We start from the raw sequence: 25,901 nt of genomic DNA on the forward strand, positions 1-25,901 counted from the left end.
CAATGCGGGCAAACATGTCAGTACAAAATAAACGCAATGCGGGCAAACATGTCAGTACAAAATAAACGCAATGCGGGCAAACATATCAGTACAAAATAAACGCAATTTTCTGGTGAAATGTTTGCCCACATTGCGTTTATTTTGTACTGACATGTTGCCCGCATTGCGTTTATTTTGTACTGACATGTTTGCCCGCTTTGCGTTTATTTTGTACTGACATGTTTGCCCGCATTGCGTTTATTTTGTACTGACATGTTTGCCCGCATTGCGTTAATTTTCTGGTGAAATGTTTGCCCGCATTGCTTTATTTTGTACTGACATGTTGCCCGCATTGCGTTTATTTTGTAGTGACATGTTTGCCCGCATTGCATTTATTTTGTACTGACATGTTTGCCCGCATTGCGTTTCTTTTGTACTGACATGTTTGCCCGCATTGCGTTTATTTTGTACTGACATGTTGCCCGCATTGCATTTATTTTATACTGACATGTTGCCCGCATTGCGTTTATTTTGTACTGACATGTTGCCCATTGTGTTTATTTTCTGGTGTCCGGGGTAACTGTTACTGCATTTATTATTTAACGGTCATAGATGGCTATGTTTGCTGCTTTGTGGTTACAGTATACTATTAGCATCACACAGTTTCTGCACACCCATGATGCAAAGTCTCGTTTGTCCACATCATGGCGTAAACACTGCTTTCTTATGCCTCGCTGTTACATCATTACGTTAGCTCCGCCCATACAATGCTGCACGCGCCGCCCCCTCTCCGCACCCCCCCTCCCTGTCCCAGGTTGGACCCACAAAAATTTGGTCACTCTAATGTGGGCACTTGTGGGCGGTGGTGAGGTGCGGGCTGGCAGGTGGCAGCCAGACGCCAGGATGGCGCCATGTGCGGGTAAAAGAAGTCGGACTCGCCCGAACGGCGCATATGCATCGTGCAGGGGGCGGAGCTACCATGCTCTCTCCAGCCCCCTGCCAGGTGCTCCGCTTGTGATTGGGCAGGGGGCAGACAGTCAGCCAAAGACAGACAAACAGGAATGTCGGGAGCGGCGAGCACTGATGACGCAAGAGCGAACGGCGGCCGCGTTTACCTAGACATTCGGGGCACCGAAGTAGGGCACTCATATATATATATATATATATATATATATATATATATATATATATATTCGTGGCACCCTAGAGCCATATTCGTGGCACGGGCCACGGACAAATAGCGCTAGCGATGCGCCTGGGAATATGTATTAAAAAATCTAAGGGGATAGATTTTAATTTAAAAAAAAAAATCTTCACAAACTTTGTGACTAGGGGTGTGTGTTGGGGGTGTGCTTAGGGGTGTGGCCTTATTTAGGCATGTTGGGAGGTATGGGTTGTTATTATCATGCAGAGCTCTTCCCCGGCTGTTTAGAACAGTTTAGGCAGAATAAAGTGTCGGTAATGCTGTGATTCTCTCTCAGCCGGGCTCCATTGCCAGGGCGGCAGTACCGCGCATGCGCCATCGCTCCCGCAGCCAGGAGGGTTCTGCGCAGGCGCATCAGTCAGCACAGAGCCGAAGCCGCGCGGCGTCATGTGACCGGATGTGTGACGTCAGGAGGAGCACCCGACCTCCGCTAGGAGCGGTAAGATGGCGGCGGGAAGTGACGTCATAGCCGGCTGCTGCGGCGGAGGCGGGACTTCCGTTGGGAGAAGATGGCGGCGGCGTGTTTGGTGTTGCGGAGGTCGCTGCGGGCGGGACAGCTGCTTGGGGGGAGGGCGGCCTGGCCACAGCCGCCACAGGTACCCGGGGACCGGGGGGTGCTGGGAGCCGGGGGGAGGGGCTGGCGGAGCAGGGGGAGGGGCCACAGAGGAGGGGAGATGCTGAAGGTCACCCGGGAGACGGGCGGAGAGCGGAGCAGTGACAGGGCCAGGGACTGTGCTGCCCTCCACCCCGGACCCTGTATAATAATACCCTCCTCACTCTGCTGCCCCTCACCCCGGACCATGTATAGCAATACCCTCACCCCTAACTGTGTGTCATCATACTCCCCTCACACCCCTCACTCTGCTGCCCTCCACCCTGTATAACACCCTGACTCTGTGTCCTTCCACCCCTCACCCTGTATAATAATACACTCCTCACTGCTGCCCCTCCCCCCGGACCATGTATAGCAATACCCTCACCCCTAACTGTGTGTCATCATACTCCCCTCACACCCATCACTCTGCTGCCCTCCACCCTGTATAACACCCTGACTCTGTGTCCTTCCACCCCTCACCCTGTATAATAATACACTCCTCACTGCTGCCCCTCCCCCCGGACCATGTATAGCAATACCCTCACCCCTAACTGTGTGTCATCATACTCCCCTCACACCCCTCACTCTGCTGCCCTCCACCCTGTATAACACCCTGACTCTGTGTCCTTCCACCCCTCACCCTGTATAATAATACACTCCTCACTGCTGCCCCTCCCCCCGGACCATGTATAGCAATACCCTCACCCCTAACTGTGTGTCATCATACTCCCCTCACACCCATCACTCTGCTGCCCTCCACCCTGTATAACACCCTGACTCTGTGTCCTTCCACCCCTCACCCTGTATAATAATACACTCCTCACTGCTGCCCCTCCCCCCGGACCATGTATAGCAATACCCTCACCCCTAACTGTGTGTCATCATACTCCCCTCACACCCCTCACTCTGCTGCCCTCCACCCTGTATAACACCCTGACTCTGTGTCCTTCCACCCCTCACCCTGTATAATAATACACTCCTCACTGCTGCCCCTCCCCCCGGACCATGTATAGCAATACCCTCACCCCTAACTGTGTGTCATCATACTCCCCTCACACCCATCACTCTGCTGCCCTCCACCCTGTATAACACCCTGACTCTGTGTCCTTCCACCCCTCACCCTGTATAATAATACACTCCTCACTGCTGCCCCTCCCCCCGGACCATGTATAGCAATACCCTCACCCCTAACTGTGTGTCATCATACTCCCCTCACACCCATCACTCTGCTGCCCTCCACCCTGTATAACACCCTGACTCTGTGTCCTTCCACCCCTCACCCTGTATAATAATACACTCCTCACTGCTGCCCCTCCATCCCTAACCCTATATACAGGGTTAGGGGTGGAGGGACACTGAGTGAGGGTATTATACAAGGCATGATGAGGGTGAGGATATTACTATACAGGGTGAGGGGTGGAGGGCCGCAGAGTGAGGGTATTATACAAGGCATGATGAGGGTAAGGATATTACTATACAGGGTTAGGGGTGGAGGGACACTGAGTGAGGGTATTATACAAGGCATGATGAGGGTGAGGATATTACTATACAGGGTTAGGGGTGGAGGGACACTGAGTGAGGGTATTATACAAGGCATGATGAGGGTGAGGATATTACTATAATGATATCCCCTCACCCTGTATAGTAATATCCTCACCCTCATTATGCCTTGTATAATACCCTCACTCAGTGTCCCTCCACCCCTCACCCTGTATAGTAATATCCTTACCCTCATTATGCCTTGTATAATACCCTCACTCAGTGTCCCTCCACCCCTAACCCTGTATAGTAATATCCTCACCCTCATTATGCCTTGTATAATACCCTCACTCAGTGTCCCTCCACCCTTCACCCTGTATAGTAATATCCTGCCCCTCATCATGCCTTGTATAATACCCTCACTCAGTGTCCCTCCACCCCTAACCCTGTATAGTAATATCCTCACCCTCATTATGCCTTGTATAATACCCTCACTCAGTGTCCCTCCACCCTTCACCCTGTATAACAATACCCTGCCCCTCATCATGCCTTGTATAATACCCTCACTCAGTGTCCCTCCACCCTTCACCCTGTATAACAATACCCTGCCCCTCATCATGCCTTGTATAATACCCTCACTCAGTGTCCCTCCACCCCTAACCCTGTATAGTAATATCCTCACCCTCATCATGCCTTGTATAATACCCTCACTCAGTGTCCCTCCACCCCTAACCCTGTATAACAATACCCTGCCCCTCATCATGCCTTGTATAATACCCTCACTCAGTGTCCCTCCACCCCTAACCCTGTATAGTAATATCCTCATCATGCCTTGTATAATACCCTCACTCAGTGTCCCTCCACCCCTAACCCTGTATAGTAATATCCTCACCCTCATTATGCCTTGTATAATACCCTCACTCTGTATAACAATACCCTGCACCTCATCATGCCTTGTATAATACCCTCACTCATTGTCCCTCCACCCCTAACCCTGTATAGTAATATCCTCACCCTCATTATGCCTTGTATAATACCCTCACTCAGTGTCCCTCCACCCCTAACCCTGTATAGTAATATCCTCACCCTCATTATGCCTTGTATAATACCCTCACTCAGTGTCCCTCCACCCCTAACCCTGTATAGTAATATCCTCACCCTCATTATGCCTTGTATAATACCCTCACTCAGTGTCCCTCCACCCCTCACCCTGTATAGTAATATCCTCACCCTCATTATGCCTTGTATAATACCCTCACTCAGTGTCCCTCCACCCCTCACCCTGTATAACAATACCCTGCCCCTCATCATGCCTTGTATAATACCCTCACTCAGTGTCCCTCCACCCCTCACCCTGTATAACAATACCCTGCCCCTCATCATGCCTTGTATAATACCCTCACTCAGTGTCCCTCCACCCCTAACCCTGTATAACAATACCCTGCCCCTCATCATGCCTTGTATAATACCCTCTCAGTGTCCCTCCACCCCTAACCCTGTATTGTAATATCCTCACCCTCATTATGCCTTGTATAATACCCTCACTCTGTATAACAATACCCTGCACCTCATCATGCCTTGTATAATACCCTCACTCATTGTCCCTCCACCCCTAACCCTGTATAGTAATATCCTCACCCTCATTATGCCTTGTATAATACCCTCACTCAGTGTCCCTCCACCCCTAACCCTGTATAGTAATATCCTCACCCTCATTATGCCTTGTATAATACCCTCACTCAGTGTCCCTCCACCCCTAACCCTGTATAGTAATATCCTCACCCTCATTATGCCTTGTATAATACCCTCACTCAGTGTCCCTCCACCCCTCACCCTGTATAGTAATATCCTCACCCTCATTATGCCTTGTATAATACCCTCACTCAGTGTCCCTCCACCCCTAACCCTGTATAGTAATATCCTGCCCCTCATCATGCCTTGTATAATACCCTCACTCAGTGTCCCTCCACCCCTCACCCTGTATAGTAATATCCTCACCCTCATTATGCCTTGTATAATACCCTCACTCAGTGTCCCTCCACCCCTAACCCTGTATAACAATATCCTCACCCTCATTATGCCTTGTATAATACCCTCACTCAGTGTCCCTCCACCCCTAACCCTGTATAGTAATATCCTCACCCTCATTATGCCTTGTATAATACCCTCACTCAGTGTCCCTCCACCCCTCACCCTGTATAGTAATATCCTCACCCTCATTATGCCTTGTATAATACCCTCACTCAGTGTCCCTCCACCCCTAACCCTGTATAGTAATATCCTGCCCCTCATCATGCCTTGTATAATACCCTCACTCAGTGTCCCTCCACCCCTCACCCTGTATAGTAATATCCTCACCCTCATTATGCCTTGTATAATACCCTCACTCAGTGTCCCTCCACCCCTAACCCTGTATAACAATATCCTCACCCTCATTATGCCTTGTATAATACCCTCACTCAGTGTCCCTCCACCCCTCACCCTGTATAGTAATATCCTCACCCTCATTATGCCTTGTATAATACCCTCACTCAGTGTCCCTCCACCCCTCACCCTGTATAGTAATATCCTCACCCTCATCATGCCTTGTATAATACCCTCACTCAGTGTCCCTCCACCCCTAACCCTGTATAGTAATATCCTGCCCCTCATCATGCCTTGTATAATACCCTCACTCAGTGTCCCTCCACCCCTCACCCTGTATAGTAATATCCTCACCCTCATTATGCCTTGTATAATACCCTCACTCAGTGTCCCTCCACCCCTAACCCTGTATAGTAATATCCTCACCCTCATTATGCCTTGTATAATACCCTCACTCAGTGTCCCTCCACCCCTCACCCTGTATAGTAATATCCTCACCCTCATCATGCCTTGTATAATACCCTCACTCAGTGTCCCTCCACCCCTAACCCTGTATAACAATACCCTGCCCCTCATCATGCCTTGTATAATACCCTCACTCAGTGTCCCTCCACCCCTAACCCTGTATAACAATACCCTGCCCCTCATCATGCCTTGTATAATACCCTCACTCAGTGTCCCTCCACCCCTAACCCTGTATAGTAATATCCTCACCCTCATTATGCCTTGTATAATACCCTCACTCTGTATAACAATACCCTGCACCTCATCATGCCTTGTATAATACCCTCACTCATTGTCCCTCCACCCCTAACCCTGTATAGTAATATCCTCACCCTCATTATGCCTTGTATAATACCCTCACTCAGTGTCCCTCCACCCCTAACCCTGTATAGTAATATCCTCACCCTCATTATGCCTTGTATAATACCCTCACTCAGTGTCCCTCCACCCCTAACCCTGTATAGTAATATCCTCACCCTCATTATGCCTTGTATAATACCCTCACTCAGTGTCCCTCCACCCCTCACCCTGTATAGTAATATCCTCACCCTCATTATGCCTTGTATAATACCCTCACTCAGTGTCCCTCCACCCCTAACCCTGTATAGTAATATCCTGCCCCTCATCATGCCTTGTATAATACCCTCACTCAGTGTCCCTCCACCCCTCACCCTGTATAGTAATATCCTCACCCTCATTATGCCTTGTATAATACCCTCACTCAGTGTCCCTCCACCCCTAACCCTGTATAGTAATATCCTCACCCTCATTATGCCTTGTATAATACCCTCACTCAGTGTCCCTCCACCCCTCACCCTGTATAGTAATATCCTCACCCTCATCATGCCTTGTATAATACCCTCACTCAGTGTCCCTCCACCCCTAACCCTGTATAGTAATATCCTCACCCTCATTATGCCTTGTATAATACTCTCACTCAGTGTCCCTCCACCCCTAACCCTGTATAGTAATATCCTCACCCTCATTATGCCTTGTATAATACCCTCACTCAGTGTCCCTCCACCCCTAACCCTGTATAGTAATATCCTCACCCTCATTATGCCTTGTATAATACCCTCACTCAGTGTCCCTCCACCCCTAACCCTGTATAGTAATATCCTCACCCTCATTATGCCTTGTATAATACTCTCACTCAGTGTCCCTCCACCCCTAACCCTGTATAGTAATATCCTCACCCTCATCATGCCTTGTATAATACCCTCACTCAGTGTCCCTCCACCCCTAACCCTGTATAACAATATCCTCACCCTCATTATGCCTTGTATAATACCCTCACTCAGTGTCCCTCCACCCCTCACCCTGTATAGTAATATCCTCACCCTCATTATGCCTTGTATAATACCCTCACTCAGTGTCCCTCCACCCCTCACCCTGTATAGTAATATCCTCACCCTCATTATGCCTTGTATAATACCCTCACTCAGTGTCCCTCCACCCCTCACCCTGTATAGTAATATCCTCACCCTCATCATGCCTTGTATAATACCCTCACTCAGTGTCCCTCCACCCCTAACCCTGTATAGTAATATCCTCACCCTCATCATGCCTTGTATAATACCCTCACTCAGTGTCCCTCCACCCCTAACCCTGTATAACAATATCCTCACCCTCATTATGCCTTGTATAATACCCTCACTCAGTGTCCCTCCACCCCTCACCCTGTATAGTAATATCCTCACCCTCATTATGCCTTGTATAATACCCTCACTCAGTGTCCCTCCACCCCTCACCCTGTATAGTAATATCCTCACCCTCATTATGCCTTGTATAATACCCTCACTCAGTGTCCCTCCACCCCTCACCCTGTATAGTAATATCCTCACCCTCATCATGCCTTGTATAATACCCTCACTCAGTGTCCCTCCACCCCTAACCCTGTATAGTAATATCCTCACCCTCATCATGCCTTGTATAATACCCTCACTCAGTGTCCCTCCACCCCTAACCCTGTATAGTAATATCCTCATCCTCATTATGCCTTGTATAATACCCTCACTCAGTGTCCCTCCACCCTTCACCCTGTATAGTAATATCCTCACCCTCATCATGCCTTGTATAATACCCTCACTCAGTGTCCCTCCACCCCTAACCCTGTATAACAATACCCTGCCCCTCATCATGCCTTGTATAATACCCTCACTCAGTGTCCCTCCACCCCTAACCCTGTATAGTAATATCCTCACCCTCATTATGCCTTGTATAATACCCTCACTCAGTGTCCCTCCACCCTTCACCCTGTATAACAATACCCTGCCCCTCATCATGCCTTGTATAATACCCTCACTCAGTGTCCCTCCACCCCTAACCCTGTATAGTAATATCCTCACCCTCATTATGCCTTGTATAATACCCTCACTCAGTGTCCCTCCACCCCTCACCCTGTATAGTAATATCCTCACCCTCATCATGCCTTGTATAATACCCTCACTCAGTGTCCCTCCACCCCTAACCCTGTATAGTAATATCCTCACCCTCATTATGCCTTGTATAATACCCTCACTCAGTGTCCCTCCACCCCTAACCCTGTATAGTAATATCCTCACCCTCATTATGCCTTGTATAATACCCTCACTCAGTGTCCCTCCACCCCTCACCCTGTATAGTAATATCCTTACCCTCATCATGCCTTGTATAATACCCTCACTCAGTGTCCCTCCACCCCTAACCCTGTATAGTAATATCCTCACCCTCATTATGCCTTGTATAATACCCTCACTCAGTGTCCCTCCACCCCTCACCCTGTATAGTAATATCCTCACCCTCATTATGCCTTGTATAATACCCTCACTCAGTGTCCCTCCACCCCTCACCCTGTATAGTAATATCCTCACCCTCATTATGCCTTGTATAATACCCTCACTCTGCGGCCCTCCACCCCTCACCCTGTATAGTAATATCCTCACCCTCATTATGCCTTGTATAATACCCTCACTCTGCGGCCCTCCACCCCTCACCCTGTATAGTAATATCCTCACCCTCATTATGCCTTGTATAATACCCTCACTCAGTGTCCCTCCACCCCTAACCCTGTATAGTAATATCCTCACCCTCATTATGCCTTGTATAATACCCTCACTCAGTGTCCCTCCACCCCTAACCCTGTATAGTAATATCCTTACCCTCATCATGCCTTGTATAATACCCTCACTCAGTGTCCCTCCACCCCTAACCCTGTATAGTAATATCCTCACCCTCATTATGCCTTGTATAATACCCTCACTCAGTGTCCCTCCACCCCTAACCCTGTATAGTAATATCCTCACCCTCATCATGCCTTGTATAATACCCTCACTCAGTGTCCCTCCACCCCTAACCCTGTGTAGTAATATCCTCACCCTCATCATGCCTTGTATAATACCCTCACTCAGTGTCCCTCCACCCCTAACCCTGTATAGTAATATCCTGCCCCTCATCATGCCTTGTATAATACCCTCACTCAGTGTCCCTCCACCCCTAACCCTGTATAGTAATATCCTCACCCTCATCATGCCTTGTATAATACCCTCACTCAGTGTCCCTCCACCCCTCACCCTGTATAACAATACCCTGCCCCTCATCATGCCTTGTATAATACCCTCACTCAGTGTCCCTCCACCCTTCACCCTGTATAACAATACCCTGCCCCTCATCATGCCTTGTATAATACCCTCACTCAGTGTCCCTCCACCCCTAACCCTGTATAGTAATATCCTCACCCTCATTATGCCTTGTATAATACCCTCACTCAGTGTCCCTCCACCCCTAACCCTGTATAGTAATATCCTGCCCCTCATCATGCCTTGTATAATACCCTCACTCAGTGTCCCTCCACCCCTAACCCTGTATAGTAATATCCTCACCCTCATCATGCCTTGTATAATACCCTCACTCAGTGTCCCTCCACCCCTAACCCTGTATAGTAATATCCTCACCCTCATTATGCCTTGTATAATACCCTCACTCAGTGTCCCTCCACCCCTAACCCTGTATAGTAATATCCTTACCCTCATCATGCCTTGTATAATACCCTCACTCAGTGTCCCTCCACCCCTAACCCTGTATAGTAATATCCTCCCCCTTATTATGCCTTGTATAATACCCTCACTCAGTGTCCCTCCACCCCTAACCCTGTATAGTAATATCCTCACCCTCATTATGCCTTGTATAATACCCTCACTCAGTGTCCCTCCACCCCTAACCCTGTATAGTAATATCCTCACCCTCATTATGCCTTGTATAATACCCTCACTCAGTGTCCCTCCACCCCTAACCCTGTATAGTAATATCCTCACCCTCATTATGCCTTGTATAATACCCTCACTCTGCGGCCCTCCACCCCTCACCCTGTATAACAATACCCTGCCCCTCATCATGCCTTGTATAATACCCTCACTCAGTGTCCCTTCACCCTTCACCCTGTATAACAATACCCTGCCCCTCATCATGCCTTGTATAATACCCTCACTCAGTGTCCCTCCACCCCTAACCCTGTATAGTAATATCCTCACCCTCATTATGCCTTGTATAATACCCTCACTCAGTGTCCCTCCACCCCTAACCCTGTATAGTAATATCCTGCCCCTCATCATGCCTTGTATAATACCCTCACTCAGTGTCCCTCCACCCCTAACCCTGTATAGTAATATCCTGCCCCTCATCATGCCTTGTATAATACCCTCACTCAGTGTCCCTCCACCCCTAACCCTGTATAGTAATATCCTTACCCTCATCATGCCTTGTATAATACCCTCACTCAGTGTCCCTCCACCCCTAACCCTGTATAGTAATATCCTCACCCTCATTATGCCTTGTATAATACCCTCACTCAGTGTCCCTCCACCCCTAACCCTGTATAGTAATATCCTCACCCTCATTATGCCTTGTATAATACCCTCACTCAGTGTCCCTCCACCCCTAACCCTGTATAGTAATATCCTCACCCTCATTATGCCTTGTATAATACCCTCACTCAGTGTCCCTCCACCCCTAACCCTGTATAGTAATATCCTGCCCCTCATCATGCCTTGTATAATACCCTCACTCAGTGTCCCTCCACCCCTAACCCTGTATAGTAATATCCTCACCCTCATCATGCCTTGTATAATACCCTCACTCAGTGTCCCTCCACCCCTAACCCTGTATAGTAATATCCTCACCCTCATTATGCCTTGTATAATACCCTCACTCAGTGTCCCTCCACCCCTAACCCTGTATAGTAATATCCTTACCCTCATCATGCCTTGTATAATACCCTCACTCAGTGTCCCTCCACCCCTAACCCTGTATAGTAATATCCTCCCCCTTATTATGCCTTGTATAATACCCTCACTCAGTGTCCCTCCACCCCTAACCCTGTATAGTAATATCCTCACCCTCATTATGCCTTGTATAATACCCTCACTCAGTGTCCCTCCACCCCTAACCCTGTATAGTAATATCCTGCCCCTCATCATGCCTTGTATAATACCCTCACTCAGTGTCCCTCCACCCCTAACCCTGTATAGTAATATCCTCACCCTCATCATGCCTTGTATAATACCCTCACTCAGTGTCCCTCCACCCCTAACCCTGTATAGTAATATCCTCACCCTCATTATGCCTTGTATAATACCCTCACTCAGTGTCCCTCCACCCCTAACCCTGTATAGTAATATCCTTACCCTCATCATGCCTTGTATAATACCCTCACTCAGTGTCCCTCCACCCCTAACCCTGTATAGTAATATCCTCCCCCTTATTATGCCTTGTATAATACCCTCACTCAGTGTCCCTCCACCCCTAACCCTGTATAGTAATATCCTCACCCTCATTATGCCTTGTATAATACCCTCACTCAGTGTCCCTCCACCCCTAACCCTGTATAGTAATATCCTCACCCTCATTATGCCTTGTATAATACCCTCACTCAGTGTCCCTCCACCCCTAACCCTGTATAGTAATATCCTCACCCTCATTATGCCTTGTATAATACCCTCACTCTGCGGCCCTCCACCCCTCACCCTGTATAACAATACCCTGCCCCTCATCATGCCTTGTATAATACCCTCACTCAGTGTCCCTCCACCCCTAACCCTGTATAGTAATATCCTCACCCTCATTATGCCTTGTATAATACCCTCACTCAGTGTCCCTCCACCCCTAACCCTGTATAGTAATATCCTCACCCTCATTATGCCTTGTATAATACCCTCACTCAGTGTCCCTCCACCCCTAACCCTGTATAGTAATATCCTGCCCCTCATCATGCCTTGTATAATACCCTCACTCAGTGTCCCTCCACCCCTAACCCTGTATAGTAATATCCTTACCCTCATCATGCCTTGTATAATACCCTCACTCAGTGTCCCTCCACCCCTAACCCTGTATAGTAATATCCTCACCCTCATTATGCCTTGTATAATACCCTCACTCAGTGTCCCTCCACCCCTAACCCTGTATAGTAATATCCTGCCCCTCATCATGCCTTGTATAATACCCTCACTCAGTGTCCCTCCACCCCTAACCCTGTATAGTAATATCCTCACCCTCATCATGCCTTGTATAATACCCTCACTCAGTGTCCCTCCACCCCTCACCCTGTATAACAATACCCTGCCCCTCATCATGCCTTGTATAATACCGTCACTCAGTGTCCCTCCACCCCTAACCCTGTATAGTAATATCCTCACCCTCATTATGCCTTGTATAATACCCTCACTCAGTGTCCCTCCACCCCTAACCCTGTATAGTAATATCCTCACCCTCATTATGCCTTGTATAATACCCTCACTCAGTGTCCCTCCACCCCTAACCCTGTATAGTAATATCCTCACCCTCATCATGCCTTGTATAATACCCTCACTCAGTGTCCCTCCACCCCTAACCCTGTATAGTAATATCCTCACCCTCATCATGCCTTGTATAATACCCTCACTCAGTGTCCCTCCACCCCTAACCCTGTATAGTAATATCCTCACCCTCATTATGCCTTGTATAATACCCTCACTCAGTGTCCCTCCACCCCTAACCCTGTATAGTAATATCCTCACCCTCATCATGCCTTGTATAATACCCTCACTCGGTGTCCCTCCACCCCTAACCCTGTATAGTAATATCCTCACCCTCATTATGCCTTGTATAATACCCTCACTCAGTGTCCCTCCACCCTTCACCCTGTATAACAATACCCTGCCCCTCATCATGCCTCTTATAATACCCTCACTCAGTGTCCCTCCACCCCTAACCCTGTATAGTAATATCCTCACCCTCATCATGCTTTGTATAATACCCTCACTCAGTGTCCCTCCACCCCTAACCCTGTATAGTAATATCCTCACCCTCATCATGCCTTGTATAATACCCTCACTCAGTGTCCCTCCACCCCTAACCCTGTATAGTAATATCCTCACCCTCATTATGCCTTGTATAATACCCTCACTCAGTGTCCCTCCACCCCTAACCCTGTATAGTAATATCCTCACCCTCATTATGCCTTGTATAATACCCTCACTCAGTGTCCCTCCACCCCTAACCCTGTATAGTAATATCCTCACCCTCATCATGCCTTGTATAATACCCTCACTCAGTGTCCCTCCACCCCTAACCCTGTATAGTAATATCCTCACCCTCATCATGCCTTGTATAATACCCTCACTCAGTGTCCCTCCACCCCTAACCCTGTATAGTAATATCCTCACCCTCATCATGCCTTGTATAATACCCTCACTCAGTGTCCCTCCACCCCTAACCCTGTATAGTAATATCCTCACCCTCATTATGCCTTGTATAATACCCTCACTCAGTGTCCCTCCACCCCTCACCCTGTATAGTAATATCCTCACCCTCATCATGCCTTGTATAATACCCTCACTCAGTGTCCCTCCACCCCTAACCCTGTATAGTAATATCCTCACCCTCATCATGCCTTGTATAATACCCTCACTCAGTGTCCCTCCACCCCTAACCCTGTATAGTAATATCCTCACCCTCATTATGCCTTGTATAATACCCTCACTCAGTGTCCCTCCACCCCTAACCCTGTATAGTAATATCCTCACCCTCATTATGCCTTGTATAATACCCTCACTCAGTGTCCCTCCACCCCTAACCCTGTATAGTAATATCCTCACCCTCATTATGCCTTGTATAATACCCTCACTCAGTGTCCCTCCACCCCTAACCCTGTATAGTAATATCCTCACCCTCATCATGCCTTGTATAATACCCTCACTCAGTGTCCCTCCACCCCTAACCCTGTATAGTAATATCCTCACCCTCATTATGCCTTGTATAATACCCTCACTCAGTGTCCCTCCACCCCTCACCCTGTATAGTAATATCCTCACCGTCATCATGCCTTGTATAATACCCTCACTCAGTGTCCCTCCACCCCTAACCCTGTATAGTAATATCCTCACCCTCATCATGCCTTGTATAATACCCTCACTCAGTGTCCCTCCACCCCTAACCCTGTATAGTAATATCCTCACCCTCATTATGCCTTGTATAATACCGTCACTCTGCCATGAGGGACCCCGCCCAGTTATGAGCATGGACCTGGTATTAGGAGTTATCTGTGGAGGTTATTAGACTGTCAGACTTATTGTCTTTTCCTTTTGAAGGCCAATATGTCGTTTGCCACTCTGTCCCGCGGCCGTAGGCTGGCTCTCTCTACACTGGGTGTTATTTGTGCTGGCGGAGCTGGTTTGGCATTGGCACTCCACAGATCTGTGAAAGCCACGGAGTTAGAACTACACGCTCCCAGCTATCCATGGAGCCACAATGGCCCACTGTCCTCCCTGGATCATGCCAGGTAATAATGATCCACAATGCTGCCTCACTCCAGCTATATTCTGGAATATGACTGCTTAGAGTGTGAGCTCCTCTGAGGACAGTCAGTGACATGACTATGTACTCTGTACAGTGCTGCAGAAGATGTCAGTGCTATATAAATATATAATAATAATATGGCAGGACATTACACCATGACTATGGTAGGATTAGATTGTGAGCTCCTCTGAGGACAGTCAGTGACATGGCTATGTACTCTGTAATGTGCTGCAGGAGATGTCAGTGCTATATAAATACATAATAATAATATGGTAGGACATTAGACTATGACTATGGTAGGATTATATTGTGAGCTCCTCTGAGGACAGTCAGTGACATGACTATGTACTCTGTAATGTGCTGCAGAAGATGTCAGTGCTATATAAATACATAATAATAATATGGTAGGACATTAGCCTATGACTATGGTAGGATTAGAGTGTGAGCTCCTCTGAGGACAGTCAGTGACATGACTATGTACTATGTAATGTGCTGCAGGAGATGTCAGTGCTATATAAATACATAATAATAATATGGTAGGACAATATGGTAGGACTGCGCCTGTGCAGTACAGCCCGGAGGACGTCCGATGACGTCAGCGCGCCCGCGTGGGACGCAGAAGAGCCCGGCCATGGAGCGCAGAAGAGCCCGACCTGGCAGCCGGCCTGGTTAGGTCGGCCACCGAAGACGACCGGAAGCCTCTGGAGCGGCGGCGAGGGCACCTCCTGCCTGCCACGGGCTGGAGGAAGCCCCAGGTAAGTGGATAGGGATTTTTATTTTTTTCAAGAGTTCCCTGAACCTTCCCTTTAAACTCCCTATTCATCTACCCCTATCCGTCCGGCTCAAACTACCTCCCCATCAACTAATGATCTTTTTTCTTACATTCAGTCCACTTTTCCCAGACCTTTTAGTTTGTCTCCTCCTTCCCTCGAGTGGACCAGATCAGGCCTTCCATGCGTTGGGTCTGCAGAATCTCAAAGGGAGGCACACAAGACTTCCAATTTCTAGCTATAAGAATCCTTGCCGCATTTAACAAGTGGCAACATAGCGATTTCCTATACTTATTTACTCCTTCACTGAAATGTAATAGAAAAAGGGCAGGGTCTACCATATGTTCTTTCCCAGTCAATTTAGATACATAAATCTTATCGCAATCTGTATATCTGCCCGCCTCTGGAAATACTGGTGTATATTTTGGGGAGTCCTATCCATGTTAGAGGTCCATCACTCCTCAGCTGAATAATCCAAGAAAGAAATAATCCCGGCAGAACTCGACCCTTTAAAGTGCATATCAGTGATTTATTGCATCGTAGTAGCAGCTGTACAACAGCAATGCAACAGCATGACGTTTCGGGCAAGGGCCCTTTATCAAATGCTATAGTTCACATACTTTTCACGAGCTTATATAGACACTCAAATAACACACGCCCCTCTTGGGGGTGGGCACAATACTTAAAGTTACAAATCCCTTACTAGGGTAAAAGAGCAACGACACTATTGGACAAGATTACATAAAACATCTGAGGCTGAAATCCTCATTTAACCCCCCTGGTGCCTGAGTCCTCAACCTGTCCATCCAGCAAGCCTCCTGTCTTAAAAGGGCATTCCTCTGATCGATCCCTTCTCGATTCTGCACCACCTCTAATACCTGCCATCTTATCTGTGTTACTCTATGGCGTAATTCTATAAAATGACCTTGCCCGAAACGTCATGCTGTTGTATTGCTGTTGTACAGCTGCTACTATGATGCAATAAATCACTGATATGCACTTTAAAGGGTCGAGTTCTGCCGGGATTATTTCTTTCTTGGATACATAAATCTTAACCATTTTCCAAAAACCCTGAATCTTGGGGCAGCTCCAGAAGATGTGGAAAAACGTCCCCGCCCCACTATGACATCTCCAGCAGCTCATCTCTGTCCCTGGGTACATCTTACTAAGTCTGTCCGGTGTCAAATACCATCTTGTTAATATCTTAAAGCCGGATTCTTGTATCCTCGTTGACATGGAGAACCTAAAGGACAGCATCACAATCCTTTCCCACTGCTCATCTGTAAAATTCTGATTTAAGTCTTCTTGCCATTTCATCCTAAGGCCCCATACACACATCAGACCATAGTCTTTTGAAAATGAAAGATCACAGACCAATCTTACCACCCTTCATGTAGTATGAGAGCCATACCTACACAGTCTATTCTATTGAGCTGAACTCCACATCAGAAAAAATCTTTGCTAGAAGCTGCACACACAGATGCTGTACAGACACAAAAGATCAGTATCTGCAAAAGATCTGTTCCTGCCAAAAATCCATTCCTGCAAATTGCAATGATAGTCTGAGATCTGCAGATCATCATACACACATGATTTAACTGACATTCATCTGCAGATCATATCCACCAGGATGGATTTTCAGATCTGCAGATGATTGCTTGATCTGCAGATGAATGTCAGTTAAATCATGTGTGTATGATGATCTGCAGATCTCAGACTATCATTGCAATTTGCAGGAATGGATTTTTGGCAGGAACAGATCTTTTGCAGATATTGATCTTTTGTGTCTGTACAGCATCTGTGTGTGCAGCTTCTAGCAAAGATTTTTTTCTGATGGGGAGTTCAGCTCCATAGAAAAGACTGTGTAGAGTATGGCTCTTATACTACAGGAAGGGTGGTAAGATTGGTCTGTGATCTTTCATTTTCCAAAGACTATAGTCTGATGTGTGTATGTGGCCTAAGAGATGACATATGGTCCTTGCTCTCCCAGGAGCTTATATATGAGTCAATGTTCTTCTACATTTTCCTTCTGAGCTACAGAGAACTTCAAATCTTGTCAGATCTCTCGAGAAGTCCTCCTTCTTCCCCTGGGAGCTTATAAAATATTGGCATACACTACATCAAAACAAGCCGGGCAACTGTCACCTTGATTCGCTTTTTATTTCATCTTCATGCCAAACATGATTCATGCATATTCATGATCTTTGGTTGTATCAAACCTGTTCTAGGTGTCCGTGCTGAGGTGCAGTGGGATTTCCGTCATGCACTGTTCTATCTCCATCCACTTCTTGTGTTGTGCATGACGGTGCCAGTCCACCACCCTAACTAGTACAGCAGCTACGTAGTACCGGTAGGGGTCTGGTACAGACAATCCTACCTTCGCTCTTGACTGTGTCATAACCTCAAATCTCAATCTAGGAGGTTTATCTAACCACATGTATCTTATTTCCCCTCTTAACTCTTTAAAGAAAGTTTTCGGGAACTGGGATTGGTAGCGTCTGGAAAATATATAATCTTGGTAGAAGATTCATCTTTATACTAATAACTCTTCCGATCAAAGACAGTTTGATCTTCCTCTACTTTAACAGGTCTTTTTTCAGGGAGGTCAATAGAGGGCAATAATTCAATTCATATAGATCTTTCATCCCATCTGCTATTTTGGTTCCCAGATATGTTAATCCTTTTTTAACCCATCTGAATGAGAAATTTAGCTTAATTCTCGTCATTTCTTCTTCCTCCATTTCCACTCCCAAGGCTCACATTTATCCCAATTGATTTTAAAATTTGATAGATTTCCGAATCTCACAAATTCTTCCATCAGATTGGGTAATGAGATATGTGTTTTGGTCAGAAAAAATAGCGGGTCGTCTGCATAGGCAGCTACTCGGTGCTCCTCCCGTCCCACTCTCACTCCTGACACACTTGGATTCCTCCTAATAGAACATAACAATGGCTCCATAATCAGAGCAAACATTAGAGGGGACAGTGGGCATCCCTGTCGGCTCCCGTTCGAGATCTCAAACGAGTCCGACAGGACCCCGTTAACCCTCACCCTCGCCGAAATTCCCCTATATAAGGATAGGATCCAAGTTTCCATATTTTTACCAAAACCGACATGCTGTAAAACACCTTTCATAAACAACCAACTTATCCTATCAAAAGGTTTTTTTGGCTTCTGTTGACAGTAATCGGAGTGCCCTCTGCTTTCGCCCATTGTATAATATTCACTGTTCTAAGGGTATTGTCTCGGGCCTCTCTGCCCGGGACAAACCCCGTTTGATCTGCTTGAATAAGATCCCCCTAGCCAGGGAGCGATCCTATTGGCTAATGTTTTTGTGTATATTTTTAGATCGTCATTCAAAAGTGAAATAGGTCTGTAACTAGAGCAAGACGATGGGTCCTTACCCCGCTTATAAATAACTGAGATATGGGATTCTAGGGAATCCCTACTGAACCCTCGCAGATCATTCCCTTCTTTGATCAAGGCATTTAGAGCATCCACCAAGTTTGGTTGTAAGATCTGAGTGAATTGTTTGTAATACTCTATAGTAAACCCGTCTGGGCCAGGAGCCTTACCACTCAGCAAGTTAGATACAGCTCTTCTCAGTTCTTCTTTTGTAAAAAACTATTAACCCTTCGCACTCTCACATGCAAATGTTCAAACAAACGCATTCACAGATTCACTCATCCAGGCACCACTGTTATCCCTACAGCTAAGTTACAAGCCGGGGTTTTAGTTCACAGAAGAATGCATTCTTATGCTTAGTCACCTATACTGCGTAGTATTAGATTTACCTATATATCATCACTATGAGACCACATAAACCAGATCATCCAATCCCCCCTCACCGATCTTCTCTTGTTTACCCCCAGTGTCTTCATCTTACATTAGAGTACCGCTAGCACACCAAGCGCATACTTAGAAGCAGGCTATCACATATATCGACCATCTCATATACCCGGTCCGTGCGGTGTCCGAGCACCACCAGGATCCCTCACCGCCTTATTCTCCCGGTGGCGGGCAGACACCGCACACAGATCCGGAGTACAAAAAAAATAAAAATGTCCCCCCTATCCAATAGCCCCTGCGTCTGGTTTGCTGTACGGTTGGTGCGGGATCCACCCGCCGCCGGTCATTACTCACCACCCCCTCCACCTTTCCCAGCGCCCGGCAGAGGCCGCCCCATGTCCTCCCACCCACCAAGTTCTTCCAATGACATTAAAGGGACATGTCAGAGCGCGGCCCCCACTCCATACCTTTGCAGTATATGGTCGCGGTCCACCATGGCCCCCCACGTCCCTACCAATTCTATATAAAATTTGCTTTTACCCCATTGCATATAAGTTGATCGTCCATTCATCCCTCTCAGTGGTTCCATTATTTATCTCCAATCTTCATGTCACACAGGAATTTCACCAGTACGCCACACATGCAGTTGGGTTTCACGCCATCACATAGGCCCCTCCCCACCGGCCCGCGCGGTGTCTGGACGCCACCAGTGTCCCCCATCACCGTATCCCACTGATGGCGAGCAGACACCACACGCACACCCAGAGGGAAGGGGAAAGAGAAAAAGGGGAGGGAGATAAAGGAAGGAGGAGAAAGAAAAAAGGGGAGGAGCTACCTCCGTTCACTTGAAAAATGGTTTCCTACTCCTATTAAGGTCCCCTTGTGTTACCTTCACCATGTTTAACATTAGGGGGGCCGTCTGTGCGCCACCCGAGGGGTCGTCCCCTCCCCCCCCCCCCCCAACCGTGGCGGGCACACAAACCCCCGGCACCCACCCATAAGCATGATGCTCCATACCACACAAATATTCAAGCAAAAAAATATTAGATAATATCTAGACGGCTGTACATTGTCCATGTCCCGCTTTAACCTGAAAAGAAACCCCAAACACCTGCTAGTGCATAAAGCCCATCGAGCAGCAAACACACGGGTCATCGACAGGCCTACCACCCCACCATCTCTTTCCCAACACACAATATACATCAGCAAGAATGTGTCTCATATCACTTTGTGCTCATTTTCACTGGGCTCTGGGGTTGTGCCCGGACGCCGCCAGCTTACTCCACCCCTCCTATTCCCTGGCGGCAGGCGAGCTCCACCCCTCCATCCCATAGCATTCCTCATATATGTGCAATATCAATTTCAAACTAAAAAATAAATTAATCATACCTACATATCTGTGTTAGCTTATTATTCAAACTAGCTGGACGCCCGGCGTTGCCCGGGTATGTATTTGGCTAGTGTTGGCTCCGCCCACTTTTCCTAACCCTAACACACAATTACTTAGTGACCAAGTTTGTGAGCTTTGGGGTCTTTGGCATCAATAATTGGCATTGAAATGAAATAAATCTAATTGGCTGTGGCTCCACCCCTTTTCTGAATTTGAACCCCAATCACCCAATGGCCAACTGTACCAGGTACAGGTGATTAACAGTGCAAGAATGGCATCAATTAAATATTCCCTTTAAAGATTAATAGGTGTATTTTGATTGGCTTTTGTAGGCTCCACCCACTTTTCTGAATATTAATCTCAGTCACCCAGTGACCAACTGTGCAAAGTTTGAGAACCCTGCCATTAATAGTGTAAGAATTGCTGCAGTTTACATTTTCTCAGTGAAATTTGTATTTGTCTCCGCCTACTGATGACCCGGCATTGCCCGGGTATGTATTTGGCTGGTGTTGTCTACGCCCACTTTTCCTAACCCTAACACACAATTACTCAATGACCAAGTTTGTGAGCTTTGTGGTCTTTAGCATCAATAACCTGCATTAACCACTTAAAGTGGACCCAAACCAAACATTTTTTTTTTAATTAAAAATATATAGTTGCACCACTCTGACACATACAAAGATAAACACTCCTTCAAGCCTATGAGCATTTCAGTGCATGCTTTTCACCCTTCTCTTTTCATAACAAGGGTTATACTGGGGGAAGCCATTAGCAATTCCTCCATTGCCGGACACTACCTACTCCATCAGTTTGCTGGATTTTGTCCCAGCAATTTGAAAGGAAGGGAGTGGTTCCCCCAATAAATGTAAAATATTTTATATTTGTCATCATGCAGCTGAAAAAGGCTGCTATTTATTATTATAATTTAGAAAATAGATTTTATTTTTGAAATCTTGTATTTTTAATTTGGGTCCACTTTAAGCTCTCAGTCGTTTTCACTTTATGCATCCGAGCAATGTTCACCTCCCATTAATTAGCCTATAACTTTATCACTACTTATCACAATGAACTGATCTATATCTTGTTTTTTCCGCCACCAATTAGGCTTTCTTTGGGTGGTACATTTTGCTAAGAGCTACCTTACTGTAAATGCATTTTAACAGTAAGAATAAGAAAAAAAATGAAAAATGCATTGTCAGTTTTCGGCTATTATAGTTTTAAAATAATACATGCCTCCATAATTAAAACCCATGTATTGTATTTGCCCATATCTCCCGGTTATTACACCGTTTAAATTATGTCCCTATCACAATGTATCGCGACAATATCTTATTTGGAAATAAGGGCCGGTGCACACCAAAAACCGCTAGCAGATCCGCAAAATGCTAGCAGATTTTGAAACGCTTTTTTTTATTTTTTACATAGTTACATAGTTATTTTGGTTGAAAAAAGACATACGTCTATCGAGTTCAACCAGTATAAAGTACAACACCAGCCTGCTCCCTCACATATCCCTGTTGATCCAGAGGAAGGCGAAAAAACCCTTACAAGCAATGGTCCAATTAGCCCCTAAAGGGAAAAATTCCTTCCCGACTCCAGATGGCAATCAGATAAAATCCCTGGATCAACATCATTAGGCATTACCTAGTAATTGTAGCCATGGATGTCTTTCAACGCAAGGAAAGCATCTAAGCCCCCTTTAAATGCAGGTATAGAGTTTGCCATAACGACTTCCTGTGGCAATGCATTCCACATCTTAATCACTCTTACTGTAAAGAACCCTTTCCTAAATAAATGGTTAAAACGTTTTTCCTCCATGCGCAGATCATGTCCTCTAGTCCTTTGAGAAGGCCTAGGGACAAAAAGCTCATCCGCCAAGGTATTATATTGCCCTCTGATGTATTTATACATGTTAATTAGATCCCCTCTAAGGCGTCTTTTCTCTAGACTTAATAAACCCAGTTTATCTAACCTTTCTTGGTAAGTGAAACCTTCCATCCCACGCATCAATTTTGTTGCTCGTCTCTGCACCTGCTCTAAAACTGCAATATCTTTTCTGTAATGTGGTGCCCAGAACTGAATTCCATATTCCAGATGTGGCCTTACTAGAGAGTTAGGGGGCAATATTATGCTAGCATCTCGAGTTTTTATTTCCCTTTTAATGCATCCCAAAATTTTGTTAGCTTTAGCTGCAGCGGCTTTGCATTGAGTATGATTATTTAACTTGTTGTCAATGAGTACTCCTAAGTCCTTCTCCAAGTTTGATGTCCCCAACTGTATCCCATTTATTTTGTATGGTGCTAGACCATTAGTACGTCCAAAATGCATGACCTTACATTTGTCAACATTGAATTTCATCTGCCATGTATGTGCCCATATAGCCATCCTATCCAGATCCTGTTGCAATATGACACTATCTTCCTGAGAGTTGATGATTCTGCACAATTTTGTATCATCTGCAAAAATAGCAACATTGCTCACTACTGCATCTACTAGGTCATTAATAAATAAACTGAAGAGCACTGGACCCAGTACAGACCCCTGTGGGACCCCACTGCTAACAGTCTCCCATTTTGAGTACGATCCATTGACCACAACTCTTTGTTTTCTGTCCATTAGCCAGTTCCCTATCCATGAACACAGACTCTTCCCCAGTCCTTGCATCCTCAACTTTTGCACCAGACTTTTGTAGGGAACAGTGTCGAAGGCCTTTGCAAAGTCCAAGTATATCACATCTACACATCTATGGCGTTTTGCGGATTTCAGTATAGTACATTTCATATATTGTTACAGTAAAGCTGTTACTGAACAGCTTCTGTAACAAAAACGCCTGGAAAACCGCTCTGAACAGGCGTTTTTCAGAGCGGTTTGCGTTTTTCCTATACTTAACATTGGAGGCAGAAACGCATCCGAAATCCAAAAAATGCCTCACCCCGGGAGGATTCGTTTCTGCAAAACGCCTCCCGCTCTGGTGTGCACCAGCCCATTGAGATACATTGACCAAGCGGCTGCAGAAACGCTGAAAAAGCCGCTCGGTGTGCACCAGCCCTCTAAGAGCATTTTTTCCGTTTTGCATCCATCACTATTTACAAGCTTATAAAAAAAAAATAGAGAGAAATATTTCATCTTTACATAGATATTTAAAAAGTTTAGACCCTTAGGTAAATATTTTTTTTTTTTTGTTTATAGTAATTTTTTTTTTTTTTTTTTTATTAAACATTTTATGTGGGCATTTTTGGGAGGGTGGGATATAAATAGTGTTTTATTTGGGGAAATATTTGTGTATTGTAATTTTTTTTACTTGTAGTTTTACTTTTTAGCCACAAGATGGCAATCTTGATTTTGTTTACATGACATCACTCTAAGCGTACAATGTACGATTAGAGGGACATAGCTTCAGAAAAAGCGTAGCTTCCGGGAGAAGCTGTTGGTTTTTCAGCGGGGGAGAGGAATCCGTGATCGGGCACCATAGTCCGATACATTGATTCCTGGGCTAACGAATCTGCGGCCGGGAGTAGGCCTGAGCGATATATCGTTTTTGGATCGAAATCGCGATCCCGGAAATGCCGATTCCGGGATCGCCATGGCAACGATATTCACCCCCTCTGCAGCCCGTCCAGCGGTCCCCTCTGCCGCTCTGTGCAGCGGCAGTTTGCGGTGGCTCATTGTGTACACTTGTTCCCCGAGTGGAGGCGGGACACTCTCTCCCACAGCTTCTGCCCACTGTGCAGTTAATCAGCGGAGCGGGCGGCAGGCTCCGTTCCGCCCACAGGCTTTCACACTCCTTCTCCCAACATTAGCTGGGCGAGCGGCAGACTCCGCCCACACGGCTGTCAATCGCCGAGTGCTACGAGTGGCAGACTCCGCCCACCCCGGCTCTCACACTCCATTCCGGCGGCTCAATATTCCCTGCACCTCCACATCCATCATAAGCTGGGAGGTGGCAGGCTCAGTCTGCTGCTGACAATCACTTATTTGTATTGGGTGATTTGTGTCACTTTTTTAAGTGGTATGATGAGCAACAGGCTCACTTGGCAACTCCCTCCTCTCAGTGCTTCAACATCATTTGCTGGGCGGGCGGCAGACTCCACCCGCACGTGTGTCAATCAAACATGTAACATGACCAGCAGACTCCGCCCACACTCCTGTCAGTCAAGTTTTGTATGCCTCTGCCATGCTGCACTGTGTCAGCGTGATGATGACTGCTGTGGTGTGGCCGACGGTGTGGTGATCATTCTGCAAAGCTGAAGTGGGGGGGCCTGGGGGCACTGTTGAATTTGAAAATCGTGAATCGAATCGAAATCGAAATTTCTGACAGAAATCGTGCAATTCAATCTTTTCCTAAAATCGTTCAGGCCTAGCCGGGAGTGCGCGTGCACACGCGCGATCGGCCGCGGGAGCGCGCCTGTCCTTCTTGATGTTTTTATACGTCAAGGAGGACAAAGTGGTTAAAATGAAACAAATCAGATTGGCTGTTTGGGGCTCCACCCCCTTATATAAATGTAAACCCCAGTCACCCAATGATCAACTGTACCAGGTTTGAGGCTTGTGCCATTAACAGTGCAAGAATGGCAGCAATGTAAATATTCCCCTGAAAAATCAATAGGTAATTTTTGATTGGTTTTTGTAGGCTCCACCCACTTTTCTGAAAATTATCCCAGTCACCTAGTAACCAACTGTGCAAAGTTTGAGAACCATGCCATTAACAGTCTAAGAATGCTGCTGTTTACATTTTCCCAGTGAAATTTGTATTTGTCTCCGCCCACTTGTGCACTTGATAAGGCCGCAGGCCGAAACGTTGTGTGTTTGTGCTATGGTACAATAAATACTGCAATTTGCTTAAATCCAGGTGGAGACCCAGCCATCCTTCTTTTCTTCCGCCTACTTATGACCCTGCGTTGCCCGCTTATGTATTTGGCTGGTGTTGGCTGTGCCCACTTTCCTAACCCTAACACACAATTCATCAATTACTAAATTACCAAATTTGTGAGCTTTGCGGTGTTTGGCAACAATAATTT

The 25,901-nt window shown here is 46.5% G+C and overlaps 1 protein-coding gene across 1 annotated transcript in view; it reads left to right on the forward strand.

Annotated features, from left to right (window-relative positions):
* The first annotated feature begins 1,655 nt into the window (after nucleotides 1-1,655).
* The window catches only part of CYC1 (cytochrome c1), a 67,897-nt gene continuing 43,651 nt past the window's right edge, over nucleotides 1,656-25,901 (forward strand). The window contains exons 1-2 of the mRNA XM_068235016.1: nucleotides 1,656-1,779; nucleotides 14,726-14,916. Of these exons, the coding sequence (XP_068091117.1) occupies nucleotides 1,693-1,779; nucleotides 14,726-14,916 (278 nt within the window). The 5' untranslated portion in view covers nucleotides 1,656-1,692. The remainder of the gene's footprint in view (nucleotides 1,780-14,725; nucleotides 14,917-25,901) is intronic.

The sequence above is a fragment of the Hyperolius riggenbachi genome, chromosome 5 (assembly GCF_040937935.1).
Source record: "Hyperolius riggenbachi isolate aHypRig1 chromosome 5, aHypRig1.pri, whole genome shotgun sequence".
Classification (NCBI taxonomy): domain Eukaryota; kingdom Metazoa; phylum Chordata; class Amphibia; order Anura; family Hyperoliidae; genus Hyperolius; species Hyperolius riggenbachi.